Raw genomic sequence first — 22,383 nt, 5'->3', positions numbered from 1 at the left:
TTATATTTGCATTCACTATAAACTGATATTTGTTATATAGCATAAGATAGGGCTAATACCATTTTAATAAGTGGGAAAGCAGCCAATATCTAAAAGAAAAACATTAAGTTAATAGCGTCTGCAGGAGCATAAAACCGAAATCACTCTCAAAGCCAAAAACACTGCCCCGAAGAGGAAATGCGCCAAAGTGGTTTCAAGGGCAGGATAGTAACATCTTTACCTTCCATCATAACGATCTACAAGATATCACTGGTTTGACTGTCACAAGCTTCAACATGCTGCTTTCTGTTGGCTACATGTGATTCACACCTTCACTCTTGTACATGCCAGATTGGTTTCTTTCAGTAGTTATACTGTAGCATCAAGAGAGAACTACATGTTTATCTGTACCTTAAAGAAGTGCAATTGATTTATTATGTGCAATACTGTGTATTTTATACTGTTTTCTTTTTTAAAAAAGAAAAAGAAAAAAGAAATAAAAACAGACATCCACAGAGCTCTCAAAGTCTGAAGTAAACTGAGTATCATTTGCTGATCATCAAGCAAATATAAGTTAAAGGGTCAGTCTGCCCAAATTTTGGAAATTTTGGCTAAGACCTAGTGGTATCTGGCCATGTGAAGAGTTTTGGTTTTATTTGACCCAGTATCGGGTCTGTGGCTTATTCCAAGTGACCAGAATGTTTCCCCTAAAAAGTAGGCAAAGACACAACATTGATGAATTTTTTTGATGTTAAATTTTGCTTTGAGCACCATGAACATATTTCACCTCCAATTAGTGGGATGGAAGCAGAAATCTCATTGTCTGATACCCCAAAACTTGGACAAATGAAACAAACTATCCAAATGGCTGGATACCACAAGAAGTATTTGAGAAGATGTGAGTTTTCTTTGGAATTTTGATAAACAGATTTTTTACAAATTGGGATGATTTTATTTAGTGTGTAAGGTCGGATAATTTTGTATGCAAAACTATCAACACTGCTTTTCATAAGATGAAAAGCAGGAGATGAGGTTGCAAATACTGTAAATCAGCCCCAGATCTCTTTAATGCAGCAGTGTGGCACAAGACGAGAGCAGAATAAAACAGAGGGATGAGCAGCTAAAGCCTTCTGATGCACAAAGTCAACCTGCTTTGGAACACGTTGAACCACAGCTTACACTCAAAGCACAGTTCTTGCCCTTTCCATCCTTACTTTAATGTCGTCCAAGGGGATTTACAGGCACGTCTGTGTGCTTGTGCGTATACGTGGACCTTCTGAATGTTAGCACAGACCAGCACTGAGGTGAAACCATGAGGTAAACTGGGGACAGGGCTCTGAGTAAATGCCCCAGAGCTGCAGAGTCACCCTCACATGGATGCATGAAGCTACAGGAACCAGTGTTGCCTGTGGGCAACACTGCTCCCCTACCCTCAATTCTTCTCACCCATAGCAAAGCCATTTCCACAGGGATTCTCTTAGGTGGATGTTTACAGCACTGTATTGAGGTACAAACAAGACACAAAGTGCAGCTTCACATCTCACTTTTACACTCTTAACAGGAGTCTTCTGTGGTTTGAAGGCGACGAACATCAACATGCAGATCCCCACAGTTTTCACATAGAGCTGGAAGTGAGCATGTGTCTGAAATGGGTCATCACAGGGTCAATAAACCCCAGAGGATACTCAGTCAAAAGTTTCGGAAAGGGGAGGAGAGGCGAGGAGAGGTGCAGTGAGTGAGTGATAAGTAGATGTTTGAGGCATTATGATGCAGTGCCATATCTCACTATGCTTCTTTTTTTTCTCTGAGAGCTCTGCAGCAGTCTGGCCAGCAAGAGAGAGAAAGAGGGATGGTGAGAGGGAGAAGTCAGTAAAAGGGGAAGGAAGGGAGATACTGAGAGAAATATTTGGACAGAAACCGATAAAGACCGTGAGATAAAGAGAGTGAGCGATGCAGAGAGCCCAAGATACTAAGAAGTTTCTGATCTGAATAGACGTCACTGAGATGGCTATGTTGCAATATATTCAGTCAGTGGGTGCATACAGCAAAGAACAAGCTCCGGCCCCTATAGCCGGTCAGCCCCATACTGTCAATCAATAACACAGTCCGTCCCCCTGCAGCTTTCCACTCCATTCATTCTGCACACTGCAGGAAAATCAGCAGGATAACTGAGAAGCACTGCAGCTAACTACAAGCGCAACCTGTTGTCGGTTAGTCCTCAAAACTGAAAAGTCCATGGGGTCATTTAGATTACAGTAAGTGTCTAGAAATGTTTACAATTTAACCTCAGGTCTGTTAGACATAATGTAACATGTTGACATTTAGGTGTTTGCTGACTATGCATTAATAAATACTCAAAGGTCAGTATGGCTAACACAACAATTTGCTTTGGTTGAGAAAATAAGTGTGTAACATGCCGCTTTTTCAAAGCTGCAGCTTCCCATCAATGTGTGACGACATGTAATTCAAGGGCATGAAGGTAGAACTTGGTCATTTTTAAAATGTTTCTCCTACTACCCTAATGTAAAAATATTCACAACGACTCATCTCGACCTGTGCGAGGGTGGACACGAGAGTAACGATACAGTCTGCTCGGTTGTCCAATGATGCAAATGTGTGCTGATGCTGTGTCTAAGTCCCTAACAGCCGTACTACTGCAGTGACAACACACAACAAGGCTGACGCCCCCGAGCCGTCACTGTGATCATTCTCATCAACATTCTGTGTCCACCACCGCCAGGAGAGAGAAGAAAGGAAATAGAAGAGAGAGAGGGGGGGGGGGGGGGGGGGAGACAGAGGGAGAGAAAGACAGGAAGGCGGGAGACAGAGTAGAACGTTAATGCATAAATCTAAATGTAAGAGGCTGCCACTCAGAAGAACAAGGTCGGTGGTTGGCTGCGGCGTTGTGTGAGCAGCAGTGTGCAATCTGCCTGCAGAGTAGGCAGCAGTACCCAGAGGCGGCAACAACAGTCCTTTGATTAGAAAGCTACGACACTTCTCGCAGCACTAACTATGCCTCATAGCTCTTAAAAATTCACACCAACCCAATTGATCATTAAATAATAATTCTGGGACCTGCTTCAAATGTTGCTTCTGTCCCGAGTACTATAACATGCACAGTGTTTGAATAAAAGAGGCACAGTGCTTTCAAATAGGCAGGGCTTTGGTGTGACCTCTAACTCCAACTGTGTTAAAGGACACACCGCACACTAATGCTAAATATTATGCAGGCACTTAGAAATGTCAAGACAGCCAAGTACAGTGGCTCATTGGCTACAGAGGCAGGAGCTGACGAAAGGTAGGGGTCAGTAGGGACAACAAAAGCAAGCTGTCTATAGGGGACTGAGGTGAGGTACAATAGAGGGCAGCTGCACCACATGTATACAAAGTAGATGGTTTCAATAAGAGCCACAGGAGGTCATGCGTGGAGCAGTTTCATTAACTAGAGAGGAGTCTAGTCTGCCTTTGCTCCATTCAGCAGCCACTGCTGGAAGCAGGAAACGCCATTTCACCTACACCACAGGGGAGATGCTGAAATGGATGCACTTAGTATAATACAGAAGAGGGGAGACCTGCGTGCACTGCCTTCATGAGTGTTGATAGCCTTTTAGACAAAGAGGTAGGCAACTTCCATATCTGAAATGCATGATCAAAAGAGCCCCACAGCAGTAAAAAAAATAAATAAATAAAAACAGAGGAAAAAATGGCAGCAGAGCTAGAAGCAAAGGTGAACAGCAAAGTCAGCAGGTTCAAGTTCTCGCAATAAATCTCCCAGTTTACAACCTCTTCTCTAAATCTGACTTTCCAGAGAGGTAGCAAGTGGACCCCTAGAGGTTGCTGGCTAGGAGAAAAGGGGCAACAGGGATGATGCCTCAGCTCAACTCACAGCTTCATTAGCCTTCTATTATGCAGCGCAATGCATGTTGGCGATCAGTTACACAACAAAAGGCTTGCCATCTATGCAATTAGCTTGGTGCAATGCTAAAATACCTTTAGATAGATAAGAGAGAGAGAGAGAAAGAAAGAGAGAGGTGGAGAGAGAGAGAGAGAGAGAGAGAGTAAGCGTTAGAGCAGCTTCAAAATCTCTGCAATCCAACATCACTCTATTGAAACTTAGAATGAAAGGATGTGTGTGAGAGAGAAATAAAAGAAGAGAGTAAAAGGACACATGGGACAAAGGATGAGAGCTGCAGACATATTATAGCACTATGACACACACACACACACACACACACACACACACACACACACACACACACACACACACACACACACACACACACACACACACACACACACACACACACACACACACACACACACACACACACACACACACACACACACACACACACACACACACACACACACACACACACACACACACACACACAGGACGATTAGTGTGTGATAACTCTGGGTACTGTTGCCTTTAGTAAATCACTCTCTGCTGGTGTGACTCAGTGACTGGTAATGAAAATAGATAAGCTTCCATTTAAACAGGTGATTCCGTTTCCTGCTGCTTCCCAGATGGATACACACATACGATAAATAACTCAAGAGCATGGGACAGGATGCTACGGCAACCAGTAAGAGTCTTTACATACTTGACGTCCAGAGAATGTCACTCGTCACTTAGCTGTATTTAAGTGAGGTGTAAAAGCACCATTAAGTGCCTTCAGAGAGATCTGCTATTTAAATCTTGATAAAAAAGTACAGAGTTATTACCCAGTTCTCACCGTCAAAGTCACATCACAAGCTACATGCAGCGCTAATGAACACTGACATCAACTGGATGCAATGAAACGTGCCAAAGAATACAGAAGTTGACATTCATTGGACTCTTTTGATTCATGAAAACAAATGAAGGCTTTGCCACTTGTATCAGGCAGACAGCATATTTATATGATGACTGATATGTGCATTAATTGTTACTGAGCTCTAACTCAGAGTGTGACCGGGAGAAGGATGCTAACAGCAGTGGAGGGGGATACAGTGATTAGATTACAGCACAGAGCAGCAGATATTTTCTAATAAGTGAGGGATCAGACACAAAAAACAGGAAAACACACACACACAAAAAAAAAACATGAAATAGCAAAACACACACACACACACACACACAGATCGGCACACAAATAACTGGCTGGAGAAGGATACGAGCAGATCAAAGGTACTCTTAGATTGAGGTTGTGTGACAGCATTCTGCCAAGGTAGACTTCACCTTTAATGATAGCTTTGGAGTTGCAGTGGGCCTGTGGGAGTTAAGCTGGTTGTGGTACAGATCCCTCTAAATTGGTGTGTGTGTGTGTGTGTGTGTGTGTGTGTGTGTGTGTGTGTGTGTGTGTGTGTGTGTGTGTGTGTGTGTGTGTGTGTGTGTGTGTGTGTGTGCGCGTGCGCGTGCGAATAACTGATGGTGGAAATTGTGGGTCGACTTACAATGTGTGGGGAATCGCGGCCCATGGAAATGACCGTCCTGTTAACTGTCCTCAGCAGCTTCTCCATGATGATCTGAACATGCCACTGGGTGGGACCCTGCAAAAATACATCCACAAATATCAATACACAAAGATAGGGAAGGCATGTTATACACTTATTTTCTCAACCAAAGCAAATTGTTGTGTTAGCCATACTGACCTTTGAGTATTTATTAATGCATAGTCAGCAAACACCTAAATGTCAACATGTTACATTATGTCTAACAGACCTGAGGTTAAATTGTAAACATTTCTAGACACTTACTGTAAGCTGATTTACTGACAATGTTAAAGTGGTTCAGTTCAAGTATCAGATTTCAGATCTTCACCAAAAATTTAGTTCCCTGGTCCACAGGTATATTAAGTATCCTACTAATTTAAAGAAAATTACTTTTTTTATTACTTTTTGTGGCATGAACACAAACCAAAGTTTCAGATTTTTCTCATGAATGGGTAGGTAAAATATTAATACTCCTTCCATTCTACAAAGAGACTTCACAAACTTGAAATTCTGAGGAAACTTGGAGGGCATTTTGTGCCAAGAGATCTGGCAAATGTGATGTATATGTTATGAATCCTAGCTTTTCAAAAAGGAAAGCACCCATGGGGCAGCTGTACCGTTGTCATAAATGGGACTATTTCCTTTAACTCGCCTATTAGTGAGTTTGAGTGAGCATAGGGCTGTTTTTTAACCGTCTCCACCTGTCTGTAGGGAGGAATCTTCTAAGCACATCGAGCTCTGCAGCATCACACTAAACTTTTAATAATTTACACAGCTCTTTCTGCAGCTGAATAACGCTTGCACGTAAGGGCTGTGCACATACACACACAAATATTAACACAAACACACAGAGGAGTGCTGGATTGGAGGGGGGAGTTTCGGGGGGGGGGGGGGGGGGTGTGACGCACGTCTTTCTTCAAAACCTGCATTATTACCCAACTGTTTTCAAGAGAAAAATCCAGGCCTGTATTAACAGCCTACACAAACCCAGTGTACAAAGAATAATCTGTCTATTCAGAAATATACAGTTGATTGTTTGATAATTTAGAAACTTAAATGGGCAGCATCCACTGTGGTTTCCTTGCCTCATCTATTTGCACAATCAAATCTCGGAAACCGTGGAGTTCTGTTTGTGTTGACTTGCAGCACAGATATGAAAGAGGCAGGGAGAGGAAGCAGCAAAACGAGACACACAAAGAGAAGGAGTGTGAATGGAAGAGCAAGTGGGAGATAGTGGATAATCCCTAGCAGAGTGGAGTGTGGGAGGCCGGGCTGTGGTGATCAATGGTGAGGGGAGTCTGAGAGGGCCTGAGGGAGGACATCAGGAGTCTGGGCATGGCAGAGGATGAAACACACTTGTGAAGCAGCTGAGCATTTCTGTGTGTGTGTTATCATATATGTATGCGTGAGGTCTGAGACTGATATCTGAATATGAGGGATGTGTACACGAGTAAAAAAATCATTTCCGTAATAAAATGATCTGAGAAGCTTTTGATAGAGGGTTGACAATCATTTTGATAATAACTGTTTGCCTGAAACAATTAATTGTTTTAGGCATTTATTAAGGAACAATCTAAATCAAGGAAAACTTGATTTGCAGCTTTTCCTTTTTCTGTAAGTGTACATTAAACATTTTTGGTTCATGACTGTTGGTCAGACAAAACATACAGTTTAAATATGTCACCTTGGGCTCTGGGAACTTGTGGTGGGAATTTTTTCACAGTTTTAAGATAGTGAAAAAACAATTAATTAGTTAATGACAAACTATCAAGAGATCTATTGATAATGGAAAAAATAATTGGCTTTAACTGGCTACATAACTGGCTCTGTGATTGACTTCAACGACTGGTTTTAAAAACGCCTAAGGGTAAAGAAGAGTTCATCACACCATGTTCTTGGAGTGTGTTCGTGGTGTTGAGGATGGCCTCTAGCCCCCCTGAGCAATGAATTACTGAGCAGAGCCAAATCTACAGGTCAGTAAATTAACAGTGCTGTAAAAATGTTCTCGTTCCAGGGCACACAGGGCAATAAAATAAATTAAGCACAGCACACTGATTAGCAGATATTATGTAACGTAACCACAGTTAAAATGTGTTTTCCTTCTTTATGGAGGCACTCCTGGATCGCTTGTTATCCTATTGTTTATTCCAGAGAGAAATAAAAGTACATAATGCTTGAGAAGTGTGTTCCTCACCACATCCTTCCTGTAGAGCACCTCCAGGATGTCACTGAGCAGCTGGCAGCATGCCTTCAGCTCCTCCCGCCTCTCCAGGTGGAACTTTAGCTGGTCGGTCATCAGCGGCAGGAGGATCTCACGGCAATCTGCAGGGACATCGCCAAATATAAACATTCACAATGCCGCTCAACACGTGGAGCAGATGATAGATCGCACAAGGCAGTACAACATATGCTCTCGACACACTCTAGATGCTGACGCGCACAGCTTGTTAATGGCTTCCTCGCAGCTCAGAGGATTAAATTAAAACAATGTACACAATGAATTAATTAATTAAAATGAGTGTGGCAAAAGCTCCCAAAATCCCTGGGATTGGTAACAGTACAACAGCACAACTGTCAGAACAAAAGCCAATTAGAGCCATAAACATGTTCAGAGCATAACCAAGTAAAAAACACCTACTGTAGCAACCTAGCATCGCACTCAATAATATCTCAACATCAGCGGGGGAAATCTGGCCAGATTAGCCAAAGTGATCACACTCTAATATCATCTGCTGTTGTGGTACCCTTAATCGAAAGTAATTAATATCCTATTGCCCCACAGAGCAACAAAGGCTGCTGTTGTACAAGTCAGCTTTTAAGTGTGAATGTCAGGCATTGTAGTTTTGATAAGAAAAAGCCTGAAAATACTTAATAAAACCATTTTATAGACAAAAACATATACAATTTATGTCCTCTGTGCACCTTAAACCACAAAATGAAACAGTGGAATACAACAACTTTCTTGCTGGCTCTGACAAACTTACAGGTAAAATCCCAACTTCAAAGGTTTGATTAATTCTACAGAATACACAACCAAACCAAAAGGGTTCAGCTGATGTTTACAGAAACATCAAAAAGGGATTTTCTATATGCAGAGGGTAAGAATGAGGCTGGCAATTGGACATGGAGGATAGTAGTGATAAGGCAGAAAGTGAGAGTAGTCTCATGGAGGGTAAACCTACGGCGGTCTGCCACAAAATTATCATATTTTTTATTAAAACTTCAGATTCCAATCTTAGTGGCATTTGTGTATGTGTGTTCACCGAGGGTGGGTCATATTTAAAGCCTTGGGACAAATATTGGAGTTGGGTTGGTTCAATTAGATAAGTATAAGTTAGAAGGTTATGGAGATATTTTATTGATCTAAAGAATGGTGTGATGGCCTCTGTCCACTACTTCCTCCAACGGGGAAGAAAACCCTCAAATTGAAAAGGAAAGGAACACTTGACACCTCTCATTGCTCCCATGCATTGCACTGAGAAGTAATCTTCCTTACACACATAAATGGAGAGTATCAGTTTTAATGTAATCTTAAGAGAAAAGCAATCACACACAAACGCACGTTTCTTGATCAGGTGCTAAGTCTAACAAAGATTGTACAAAGATTTCTCCCAAGGTATAACACTATCGAAAGTTATATTTAAAAACATTCTGGATCAGATCTACCTATATCTCTGTCCATACAACAAGCTCTCTTTTTCTCTAAATGTAAAGTTCTAGGTGAAAATAAAAATGGAGCACTCACTGTTGTGAGTGCTTGGGAAGCTGAACTCCACAAGAAAGAAAATAACAAGAACAAAAGTGCAGCATACTGAGTGCACTCTTCACCAATACAGTGGCAGACTACAGGGTCAACAGGGTCTTCGAATAACAATCTTTCTAAAGACAAGGTGGAGATACACTGCTGCTCTAAATTTCCACCCAGCTATGGATTTCAATTCAAAATCAATACAATCTCTCTGCTTTATAGATAATGTTACATCCAATCAACTGAGACAAAAAAAGTATGTCATTACTCATCAAAACACAAACATAAAGCTTTGCCCGTTGTCAATACTGCTCAAGGCTGTGTGATGAACAGCAGGATGTAAAAAAAAATGATGAATAGTATGTACTATATGCCCAGAGGTACTGAACATGAATGCAAAATGTTTTTACATTATCTGAAAACTTTCTAAAGGAACTCAATGTACAATTGAACAATATGAAGCATTTTAACCACATTTTTTTATATCAGACAAATGAAGGACTGCTTTGACTGAGGTGAGCATCTCCAGAAACTGTTTCGATCTTTACGGTCAGTATTATTGGAATCAAACATAAGCCACAGAGCTGCACACAAGGACAATGATAAGGTAATAAAAGGGTAATGAATGCATTATGTTGTAATTAGGAATGTAACAAATACAGACTCCGGGAGAATTGAAATTTCATTTTTAATGACTCAGACATTGATTAGTGCATAAATTACTCAATGATTCCCTTCTAGTAATCCAGGGAATCTCACATAGCTGTTGGACTTCTTTTGAATGGTTTTTAATAATCTTAATGAAAAAAAAAGTATGATGATGCTTCTGCTTGAAAAAAGTATAAAAGTGGGAAATGTTTGTGAAAAAAATTATAAACAAGACTAAAACTCAATAGCCAACATGAGTCCTGTGTGGCTGTATTGCTCATTACATCCCAGGAAAAAAAAGTCTAACAACCTGAGGGGAAAACATGTAGTAACCTAAGTTTGATTTTATCCTACTTTTTAAGATCAAAAGAGTGTATCCTCTGATGAGCATGAAAGCATCCACTGAAAACTGATAACATGGAAATCCAGCCATTCATTTTGACAAAAATCTAAACTCACAATCACCAACTTCATTAGGATTTATCTCAATCGATCGAACAGTTGTCAAGATATTTCACTTTGGAGCAGGTGCCACCATCCCCAGAGCCCCATCAACAATACCCTTAATCCTCCTGGCTATCTGCTGTCTGTCTAAACATCTAAAATAGCTCCACAAATTATGAGTGAATAGCCTCCTACAGCTGATGTCAGTATTGTGAACAGATTGTTCAACAGTACGGCTATTATTCACATAAAGCTTTCACCAGTAAGCACGTGAAAACAAATGTTATGAATGTTACGAGTTAGCCGTGTCTCTTGATAGAGAGCCCTGACACAAAGTGACAACCATGTCTGCACTGAAATATTTTTGGTGCTGCAGAAGAGAACTCAAAGCTACCCGCCTGATAAAGCTTAAAAGAAAAACGTGTGTATTTATATGTGTGTGAGTGTGTGCTTAGTAATCTTCCAGGGCTTTAACACAAAAGAGAATCTCCTGTCTGAGGGTGTCTAACATTGTGGGGAGTGTATAATACCTTCTTTTTACATAGCATTCCATTTGCACCTCCACAAAACTCAAAACGCACACAGTTGGAAACACACAAACACATAAATAGAGATATGAGTGTACATATAAGTATGGTGACATAACATTGTGCCTCCACTAAAAAAATATAAAAAAGTCGGGGGAAACTAAAACCTTCAAGTTTTCAGAGTTCACTAAGTTTTCATCTGCTGTGGGGAATTGCTTATGCATAGTATACCAATCATATTCAACACACAGCATTTCAATTTCAAGCATATGGATGAAGCCCATAGAGAAAAGGTCAACCTTATTGTTTAAGGTTTACATTTCAAACAGAAATAACACCATCTGGGACTGAAAAATACTAATTTAAGGCATGCTTTCACACAAAAACATTTCATTCTTTAATGATTATGCAGCCTACAGGAGAAAAACACATCTAAGTACATGCTTGTTACTGGGCGTTTATTTGCTCAGAGCATTCCAGTACATTTCACTTTGGTACTGGCTAACAAGGAAACCTTTAAAAGGACCACCTGGGGATGAGTATGCAACGAACATGAATTCCAGGAGCATTATGCACTTACTACAGCTGATTAGATCACCTTATAAACTCTCTGGCTAACTCATTTGCTCATCTCAGTGGCTATTATCTGTAATAAAACATCTCCAAAGTGATGCTCAGCATGATAGTGATATAGACAGGACAATTTCACTTAAGGCTTAAGGCAATTAAGACTTCTCCATCACTGGTTTGGCAGTTTGAAAGAAGTTATGCACTTTTCAAAGACTACTAGAGATGTTGAAAGTACCAGTGCATGGAGCTGTTGTGAGAGCTGAGCAGCAGGATAGGCCGTATCTACATCAGAGTAACAGCCCTCCTGCTGATCAGCAGGCCATTCACAGGCATCATGGAGGCTTGCCTGTTCACAATTACACCAACCGATCAATAGTAATGACCAGAGGACCACGCACTGTGCATTGCCCTTCAATAGTTACTCACTCAACTGGCCAAACCACCAATCAGACAATTTTATGATACTAAAGTATGAAAGGACTGGATTATTAAGGAGAAGCCAGAGATATTTACACTGTGTTATGTTCAATACCAGGCATTATTCAAGATGAGAAACTCTCCATTACACCCTATGCAAATTCCATCTCATCATTTGTTTACTTTACATCCATGCTGAACTATACATCAGCTGGTGACGGAGGCATAGAGCAGTTGTGCAAGTGGAATAAATGTTGTCCACTTCCTCTACGTTTGTCGACTGCTTCGAGGCATGTGTTGTCCCTGCGAGACACATTAAATCACTGCAGTCGTTTTATTTGGGTAGGATTAACTTTGCATTTCATTTACCACAACAGGAGAGTATACTAGTATTTGCCTCTAAATGGGGACCTAACCTTACATGGCCCCAGTGGACTGGTGCCTCTAGCGAAATGCTTGGTCCTGGACCATCAGTGCAGCAGGTCCATGTCTGCAGGTCGCTGCAGACTGGAGAGTTAGGTTCTCATTAACCATCTCAACATTTATGAAGGGTATGAAATGCTAAATCCCTGCCCTTCATATTTGACACTGGCACAAAAAGGCTCAAAATATAGCACGTAGTACAGTGACCGAGTGTACTATATAAGTGTGTGGCTTGAATGTGTATGACAGTGTTGAGACAAGCAATGAAAAAGAAACTAAACCTAATAAACACATTAAAGGGGAAAAAAACTAAATATGAAAACGTAGGGACTGTGACTTAAAAGATTGGGTAGATAGGAGTACCAATATTCTGATAAAGACAAGTGCAGTTGATTTTAGCAATGGGGATGCTTAACTCTGGTAAATAACAAGAGGGATTTCCACAGTCCTCACAAATGACCTTTACTGTGGGCTCACACAGGGCTGCCTCGGGGAGGCAGGTGGTGTGTGTGATTGCGTATATTACTGCACCATGAGTGAAAGTACATGCACTGCATGTGTGTGTGTGCTCTCACCGTGATGAGTAAAGAGATCACTGTGGACGATGTCAATCAGACAGTCTAGCTTCTGTTTCACCAGGCGACCCGGGGGAACCTTCAGGATGAACTCTGTGAACAGCTTGCTACAGAGAGAGAAGGACGGGGAAAAAAAGGTCAAACTGATCAGGAATGTTGAGTTGGTTGACTGCTTCCAATCACAAGCAATCATCCAAAACGCAATTAAAGGTCCAGCACACCTGAACAGGTATTTTTCAGATATTCTGGCTAGGGCTGGAACATATGATAATATATAGCATAAGACAGCAAAGATTCGTCAAATGACCCAGAGGAGCTGACCTGAAGTGAATTCTGTGAACAGCTTGCTACCAGTTATAGATTTCACTCTCTCTGGTTGTATTAGGCAACAGCGGAAAATATTGCAAATCAAAGACCAGGGCTGCTTCATGGCAATTTAGCATTTACCGGATTTTGCATGAGACAAAGTACCTCAATTTGTATATAATTCACTTATTTATCCACCAGCAAACATTTTCATCCACTGTATAAAAAGCTTTCCTAAATATGTATTAACTGATTTTTTGGCCAATTGGGGAAACAAGTTGTAAACACAACATTGAAATATCATTGACTTGCTAACAAGTTCAACTTATGTTGAACCTACTGGCAAACAGTTGCTTATTTACACATTCAGCAGCGATGAAGCAACATCATCATTCATTTGGAGTGTTTTTTCTGGCCACCTGGTTGAATGTAAAGTCTGTTTTTGCTCTGCTTTTTAGTCTCTACCCACTCCTGAGGGAAATATCTGGCTTTTTAGCTTCTAAATGCTTCACTATGTTCACCAGCTAGTCAGTAACTGTGTCTGTTTGCCATTCGGTGCTGGGAAGGCAGTTTACACTCAGTTTTTAGACTATTTCTCTGAAAACAGCCTGCTGCGACCAAAAACGATGCCATGAGAACAGTGAGAGAGAACCAAAACACTAAAGATGCAGTCAGACAGCTAAACAATGAGGCGAAACTTGCTATTAAGCTCTGTAAAACCAAGATCTACAGAGCCAGGTGATAATTCTCTGTATGAGTGATGCCTCTGCCAATATACATTGTTATTGTGAAAAATATCAATTATAGCGACTAAATATTTTATGAATGTATCATACCACTATATGTGCAGCAAATATAACATGATATGAAACATAGTCATGTTCTATCTATATTGTCCATCCCTAATTGTGGCAGCCTAAACCTCTTTTTTCTTTCTTTTTTCTTTTTTTAAAGAGCCAGGCTAAGGACACTAAACTCCATATATTTAAAGACAATAAAAATGTACATTCCCTAACAGGTTCAACAAAGGTGACAGCAGAGTCAGGGGAGCATAATCGAGCAGAGACTGTTCACCCACACAGTCCTGAGAAGAGCCTCATCAGCCCAAAAAAGTGAAAACCCCTGTGTGGGTGTTTGCTGTTTCAATTATAACAGCTTCAGTGGACTTTAATCTTGCTTCTCTGTTCCACAAAGGTGTTGTCTTGAAAGATGACTTCCAGACAGTCTTATATGCCAATGCTCACTATTCAACTACTTTTCTGTTTTTAACTGGCGATTCATTTATCAACACAACCAACATGTGGCTCAGCAAGATCAAACTATGAACATTCAACAGTTCTGGGCCTTAGAGCTAAAACCGCATTCATGCACAAACATAAGGCTGACAGTTTTCTCCTCAATGAAGAGGACTGATGCTCATTATGTTGGCAAGCTGAGACTCAAGGAGGAGAGTCTGGCAGGGGATGAAACACTGCAGCCCCCAAGGCTTCAATTTAGTTGCCTCCAGCTCGGCCACTCAGCCAGGTTTGTGCTAACAACAGGAACAGCTGATGCCACCTTTGCTAAAAAAGAAAAGAGCCTGGCCACTGAGTTATGGTTAAAAGAATGATTCATAAAGGATCACAGCTTTCAGAATTAAAGTTGTAATCGAGAGCTTTCCATATGTTTGTTTTGTAACTTAAGAATAAATGGCAGAGCTTCTAGTGTCACACGTGTTATGTTATTTATTCTCATTGTTCCTGGATTGAAGTGAGAACCAGGTAACTGTAATGCAAATATATTGAAACTGTCAACGAGGACAGATGCGACCACACAATTAAATCAAGATTTCTTAAACTGTTTCAACAACCCCACAAAAGTGCCAGTTTTTGTGTTTTACTTTATTCCACCATACAGTCAGGTAGCATATGGTTCCTTTGGCTGCACAGCACAGAGAGGATGAAGGGAGGTCAAGAGTCAATCCAAAAAATGTAAAAAAAAAAAAAAAAAAAAGGTTTCTGCTTAAAATTGTTCTCATGTCTCATCCTGAATGACTCAATTAAGAATAACCACTTTGAACATTTGAATCTGTGTCACACTTTGAGCAGGACATACTCCATAAGTGGTGAATTAAATTGAGATGTAAGGTAAAAGTAAGGTAAAAAAAAATCAGTCCAGGTAGCTGTGAGAGCTGAACAGAGAGCTGATGGTAGACAGAACGGATGAGCTGACAGACTGTCTTTCACCTCAGACCAAAGCTGCCTCCACCACCACCACCACCACCCCCGGCCCCCTCCCTCCCGACCTTCACTGTGGCTGTGATAGTAGTGGAGTGGAGGCCAAAGGCAGAGGATTGCCAGTCCTGTGTGGCCTAGAATCTGCTGAGGAAATGGCAGCTGCCCAGGTGCTGGATATGGGGCAAATGGAAGAGGCTCCTTGCTGAGTGCTTGCAAATGAACAGGCAAAGCACATTTCAAGGTCTGGAAAATACCTAAATGAGTAGCACTACTTGTGCCAGTCTTTGGGCTGCCATACAAATAGATAATGTTTCTGATTGTAAGATATTTGTTGAAATAATATGCAACAATACAGGGTTACCTCCAAGAAATTTGAGAAGTAGGCAGATCCTGTCAGTATCTCATGACATTTTTTAATTTTTTTTTAAATTGATGGTTAAAACCACAGTCTCACTCAATAAATGGTCATTTCCTTTGCCATGAGAAATTGCCCTTCTGCTATTTTTTACGAAGGGAAAATATTGCAAAAGAAGTACACACCCTGTTTTTATCTTTCGTGTAAAGCCTTTAATGAATGATGAAATTATGTTAATATAACCTGACTAACAGACCCACTTTTTACAGACTTCATATTTCATCATTAGTAAGAGTAATTCAGTCTTTACAAGCAAAAGCAATAGCCTTGTCAGGATCTACCAGCTGATTCCATCTCCCATTATGCCCTTCCTATTGATTTAATTGTCTGTGTATTCATATATCATCATGAGAGAGTATCAATATCATGAGACAATCAGAGCAAAATCAGTAGTATGTAGTATCCTGTATGACTATATTGGTCTGAACTAAATATTTACAGATGATAAAATGTTAGACCAAAACACGGACAAAATGTCTTTAAAGACAGATATGCAACTGAGAAGTATTTCTCTGAATATATTCTGCACATATTTGTAAGTATAATGCTTCATAAATGAGGCCATTCTTTGTTTTTGTGCTGTGTCCTTTTAGCATAAGAGATTAAAGACAGTCAAATGGGACAGAAAATTGAGGGCACACCCAAGAGGCATTTGTCACAAATGCAACATCCTTTCAGGTCTCAAAAAATAGTTTTGGAACACTGCCCCCCAAAAAACGTGAAACTGAAGTTTTGGCTAAAGGTTATGGAAGCCATTTGGGAATTATAGTTAATTCACATTTTTTTGAAAAGTTGAGAATTTTTGATCTTGTTCTGTTTGTTCATCATTCTAAATATATAATTTAGTACCACAATAACATGATCATGTGATACGTCAATAGTAATGTATTATTAGGAAGAGCAATAAGTAAGCTGTGGCAGACAATCACAGCAGACAACATTAAATGAAATGGACACTGGAGTTGAGCAGCTATTGAGTTTCCAAGGCAACCTGAGCATGGTTAGCCGATGCCCATCGCAGTCTAGTTTGTGCATGTTGAGTTGTTTTCTATAAAAACAGCCAAAGGTAGAGAGCCAGAAATAAATAAATGGTGCTTCTACGTCTTTACAGCAGCACAATATCCTATCAGCTTGTTAGAGCTACATCTAAACATGACATTTGAATTGAAGCAGGCGCCTCGAAAAACAAAAGCAGTTATGATTTCTCCTTTCATTCCTTTGAGAAAGAACATTTAAGACTTATTTTAACATTTTCTGTACATTTGCTTTAATGAGCTGCTGTGGTGATTTTCAGCAACACCCCCTCTTTTTTGAGAAACTCACAGAAATGCAAATTATAGTCAGGTCTTACCAGGAAAACAAAGTACAGAAATAGTTCAGGAAGAGCTGTACAATTTGATATGACGACAGCTCCTCTAACATTGAGTGATTTTCTCTGATATTTTAATTGTCTACACTAGGTATCATTGTCACGACACAGAAATATCAATGTATCACATGAAATTACCTTAGTTCCTTTGGTTCAAAGACCAGCTTGACATCATTGACAATGGTGGGAATGTACTTCAGTGCAGCACCCTTCAACGGAAGAACAAAAGAAACATGACAAGACCATTTTCGAGTTAATTAGTTTAGTCACTGATTAATATTTAGTAAGCTACTCAATCCCGCATTATGTAATAAAGTGTAAAAGTACACTTCCCACAAGTTAAATGGGAATTGTGTGTAGTTGTGTTGTATGTGGTTAAGTGTAAATTTGTCTTGTGTCATGATTCTGTGTCCTATTGCTAAGGTGTCTACAATGTGTTGTAGTCAATACATTTTTGCTTTTGAGTATTTCTTCTCACACTAAGTGGCGTAGGCCAACATGATCAGTGGTTACTGTTCATAAATAAAGCTCAGCTCCTTTGAAGAGTCTTCCTATCTCCACGTCTTAATTTATCTTGTTCAATCTACCTGAGGGCAGCAGGTGGTGTTAAGACTTGTAATAAATAAACTGGGATCAAAGTAAGATCCTCTCCGTAATGATACCTTGAATGATACAGCCAGATAAGATATACATTTGTCAGTCAATAGGATAATAAAGTCATGAAGAGTGTGCTCCCAGGAGCTGATTACCGAGCCATCCATTAATAATGGGAAAGATTAACAGAGATGGCACTCTCTTCTCTAACTGACTGCTGCTAAACGCCGGCCAAGGTGGGTTAGGATGTTTATACAGCATCTGTGCAAATTAGCAGCAGTGCCGATCTGTCTCATACTGGTCGATTACACATACTGATGTAGCACGGTGAGCCAGACCAAGTACAATCCACTCTGTGTTATAGTGCCTAGATTATTTCTAAAAATATGAGACTGCTAATTACCAATGTTTTACATGAGGTTGGAAAGGGAAAATACACTGTGTTATGACATAAAATTCAGTTTGAAATCTGAAGAATATACTTCTGAAAATCTAAGCACATACTGGCAGATATCTAATTCAGAGCAACACTGTGCCCTTTACCTTGTTTTTCAAACAAGGATATATTCATGACCTCCAAATAAATGCCTGCTTTAATCTAGTCTCATTTCGTTAGATATTTTTAGTGCTTTAATATGCACGACTAAACACCTTCACCTCGCTCTGCAGACGCATGGATTTCAAAGATAGAGTTTGACTTTGATTCAGTTAGAAATCCTTTGTCTTTATGATTTAAAAAAAGCCATTTGCATCTGTTTACCCCATGAAGGAGCAATTTTAACAGGATGCCTTTTTCCCTTTGTTCTCAACAACAACTAAACTCCCACCTGTTGTGCTGGGACGTGTTGTCTGAAGTGTCACTCTAATCCTCAGTGGAGCTGTGTCTCATGCCACTGTACGGCTTCTGTGTGTGCCTCGCAGTCACCAGATGTATGCGTGTTTGTGTGTTTATCAAAGTTGTCGCCTGCATGTGTGTGGAATTGTCCAGATGTTCATCAGGATTCAGACTTGAGCTATGATGGGACTGCTCATTAGCTCCCACCTGTCACAGTGCTTTCACAAGGGCGGATATGGAAGGAACCGGGATTCCTCGCTTTCATGCCCGTTCCTCAAGATCAGTTTTTAATTTACTGACAGTAAAGCTAATATCTCACCCAATTACACAGCAACTGACTCCTAATTGACTCCTGAGCTTCTCTTATGGTTGAGCGTGCACATGGATCTACTGTAGGTGTGCTAAGGTGCATGTACCTTGTGATTATGTTATCTCTAAAGCATAGATGTGTGCAAAGTAGCAGGTGTGCTCATGTGTGGTTTTGAGTGTATATGTGCAAAATGACAAAAAAAATATATGCTTGTGTGTTCAAAAATCAAGAATTGCGGAGTTTGGGCTCAAAGACAATGAAATGCACACACAATGGAGAGCGCTTAAAGGTGAGAGGACAAAGGCAGTGAAATAAATACCTTAAGAAGCAGCTAAAGAGCAGAAGGCCAGAGGAGCCCCAGTTCACAGGACAGTCAAGGTCAGAGTGACAAGGAGAAGAAAAACACAAACACATATAGAAGTACAGACAGACAAGAGAAACAAAGAAAGAGCAAACATACATAATGCATGGATGCAAGATCAATCTGAAAGGCTAGGACTGCACAAAGAAAGCCTGAACATATCAATTTTCATGGATAATCAATAACAAATATGTCTCTTCAAAAGGTATCAGTGTTTGAAACACAGTCCAACAAGAATGTTTGCCTAAATAAAACAGTCTAAAATAAGAAATGGTTTGATGTAAATCTGGACATCCAGTAACAGTCAAAACCTTCTTATTCACTTGCATTAGAAAGTGTGTCCACACTTTTCAGTGGTTCTGTGTCTGATTGCTGAAGACACTTAGCTTAGCATAAAAGCTGGAAACAGGTCGCCTGGCTAAGTCCACACAAAATACACCTACAAGCACTTCTAAAGCTTACTAACACATTTCTAGTTTGCTAAATCCACACAAAAAGAATTGTGGTTTCACCAGTGGTTATGTGCAGGACTATTTCTTGGATGGGCGCTGAAATAGTCACCAGTTAATCCCTGTAAAACCACCACTTGTGTATGTACACATTTCTTTTTTCACAGCTCAAGTATAAAAAACATAAAGTGTTAATTAGCATGCATTACAGGTGCTGATAGTTGGATTTTGTCCTTGTGCTAAGCTAAGCTAATTGGCTTCAGCTTCTTATTTATCGTGCAGACATAAGAGTGATATTGATCTTCTCAACTCTTGGCAAGGATGTGAACATATTTTATAAAATGACAAAATATTAAGTACCAGTTAAAAATGATGTCTTTGTGATATATGTCGTATTTCAGTTTCATATGCAGCCCTAACAAGTTCACAAAGAAACAAAGTGTGAGGAAATATCAGGGAAATCTGAACAGAGAGACTTGACAAAGGTGAGGAAAACAAAGACTGCAACATATACAGACCATCATCAAGCAGAAGGAACCTCAGCATAAATGTCTAATAAGCTGCTGCATTAGTTTACATCTAAAAACATACATGCATCTCCAATTACAGAGCATGCCATCCAAAGCATATCACAGCAGGTGTATTTACTTTTCACACAGCAGCAGTTATTTACTATTCAGGCAGCAGTAGATAAATCTTGGCACAGAGTGTGAGCGATAGTATGCAGTTGGACTTGTGCGATTATAGTCAGCCTACCTTCACCATGCCAGTGTTTTCTGAATTACTGTTCATCATGTCATTAAAGGATGTGAAAAGATTCCTCAAGGACTCCATGAAGTCGGCCTCTCCTTTGTTCTCATAGAGCCTGGGAGGAGATGAAGTAGAGAATTACATTGGCAGATGATCACAAGGCTGTTGTTTGTTTCATCCCTGTGTAAACAGCCCCGCCCGCATTGGAAATGACAAGAGTTTGATGCTTCCCTGTTAAATCATTAAAAGCAGCCAGCAGAATGGCCCGTGTGCGTTATCAATGGAAATATTCTTGGATCCGAACCACAGACATCACTCTTGCTGCCAGCCAGATTAGCATTTAAAACAACACGACAAGACCCTGAAGCATCTGCCTGCTGTCATGTGGGAACAAAAATCAGAAAAATTAATGATCTATGCTAATAACTCTCCTAGAATACTACACAAGGAATAGAAAGTAAATGTCATGTAAAGGTTCACTGACTTTACTTTCAAATCTGTCCAGGATGTAGTATTACTAATGTCTCTTCCGCTTGTTTGGTTTTGTGGAGCAAATACTGCCCAGTGAGCTACTAAAAGCCAATGATCACAGAACAATTGTAGAAAACACTTTCCCCCAATATCCAAGTGCATGGGAACATAAAGCAGGGCTTCCTCCATAATTACCAAAAAAATGCAATTGCATTTTATCCCACTTGCAGAGCCCATAATTCTTCACAAACTGGGTATTAACTGTAAATGAGCCACGTTTTGCTTGCTGTAAAGTAATTAAGTGTGTCAACCACTATAAAAAAAAAGAAAGAAATTCAGGATTTGTGAGAGAAATTCAAATAATTTGAAAACAGAAGAAGGGAAGGCAGGTCAGAGAGCGGTGAAGTGTTTAGATTGCTCCCACCGCATCAGATTCACTGGCTTTCTTCCACAGTGGTGGATTTTGTGGTGACACAATCTCTCACGGGGCCGTGGGTATTACATGGTCTAGGATAGTCACTGTTGAGGGCTTACAGAAAACATGGGATTAGAGGTATCCATCTCAGAGCTCCCAGAACAACAATTACTTAAAGCTGCTTCTCACCTGCAGCACCAAGGAGCAGAGAGTGCTACGGACAGCCACACCAGTATCAAATCAGGGAGGGGAAATCATGTGATTAGAGTATCTTCCTCTACCATTTCATAGAAATGCTCAGCTGATCCACAATGAAAAGCTGAACACATACTGAAGTAGCCTTGGCACCTTTTAGTCAGAGATTCATGAAAGGCTCACACAAACCAAACTTTTGAGTGTAAAGGAATTTCAAAGTTTGACTCAGTAACAATGGCCTGACAGAGCTGACACTGGCAACCAACCAAAGAAAGTGCTTCAACACATTTAAAACACAGACAGCAAGTCTACTTGAAGGCCAAAGAGTGTTATTGGTAATCCTGTGAAAGAAACAACTTGGCACACGCTGTGAACATGGACAACTCTAGAGGAGAGAGTGATGTGTGACGTTGCAGCGGCCTAATGTGAGGCAAAGGACAGAGTGTCCTCTAGACATCGGACAGAAAACCAATCAAACTCTGCACACTCAATTAGACCAGGATCATACATCAGCCCCTCAGCCACAAACAGCTTCATTCCATGGCTCTACAACATTATCATCCATTTAACATCCCCAATCCGCCAATTATAAATACATGTTCGTCCATAAAGACTACCTCAATCAAAGACCATTCACTCTTACCTATTTTTACTTTATTCCACAGCAGCACCAAACTGTGGAGAACATAATCAATGCTGCACATATTGATTTTTAGAAAGACATAACACTAAAACCAGACTATTATTTAACGAGTAAAGAAATGAAAACTATTAGTATAAAAGCACGAGGCTTATAAATAATCAAAATACTGTGCCTGTATCTAAAAAAGTACAGATGGTTAAAATACATCTGCATGCATGTATTTGTGCAAGTATGTACATGAGTAT

The 22,383-nt window shown here is 40.2% G+C and overlaps 1 protein-coding gene across 1 annotated transcript in view; it reads right to left on the bottom strand.

Annotated features, from left to right (window-relative positions):
• The window catches only part of dock1 (dedicator of cytokinesis 1), a 184,527-nt gene that overhangs the window by 103,652 nt on the left and 58,492 nt on the right, over positions 1-22,383 (bottom strand). The window contains exons 23-27 of the mRNA XM_062442681.1: positions 20,421-20,529; positions 17,254-17,324; positions 12,810-12,916; positions 7,652-7,779; positions 5,419-5,514 (exon numbers count right to left, since the gene is read on the bottom strand). Coding sequence (XP_062298665.1) covers positions 5,419-5,514; positions 7,652-7,779; positions 12,810-12,916; positions 17,254-17,324; positions 20,421-20,529 — 511 coding nt within the window. The remainder of the gene's footprint in view (positions 1-5,418; positions 5,515-7,651; positions 7,780-12,809; positions 12,917-17,253; positions 17,325-20,420; positions 20,530-22,383) is intronic.

This window comes from Scomber scombrus, chromosome 21 (assembly GCF_963691925.1).
Source record: "Scomber scombrus chromosome 21, fScoSco1.1, whole genome shotgun sequence".
NCBI classification, from domain to species: domain Eukaryota; kingdom Metazoa; phylum Chordata; class Actinopteri; order Scombriformes; family Scombridae; genus Scomber; species Scomber scombrus.
Note: the sequence above shows the minus strand (reverse complement) of the source record. Positions and strands in the feature narration are given on the sequence as shown.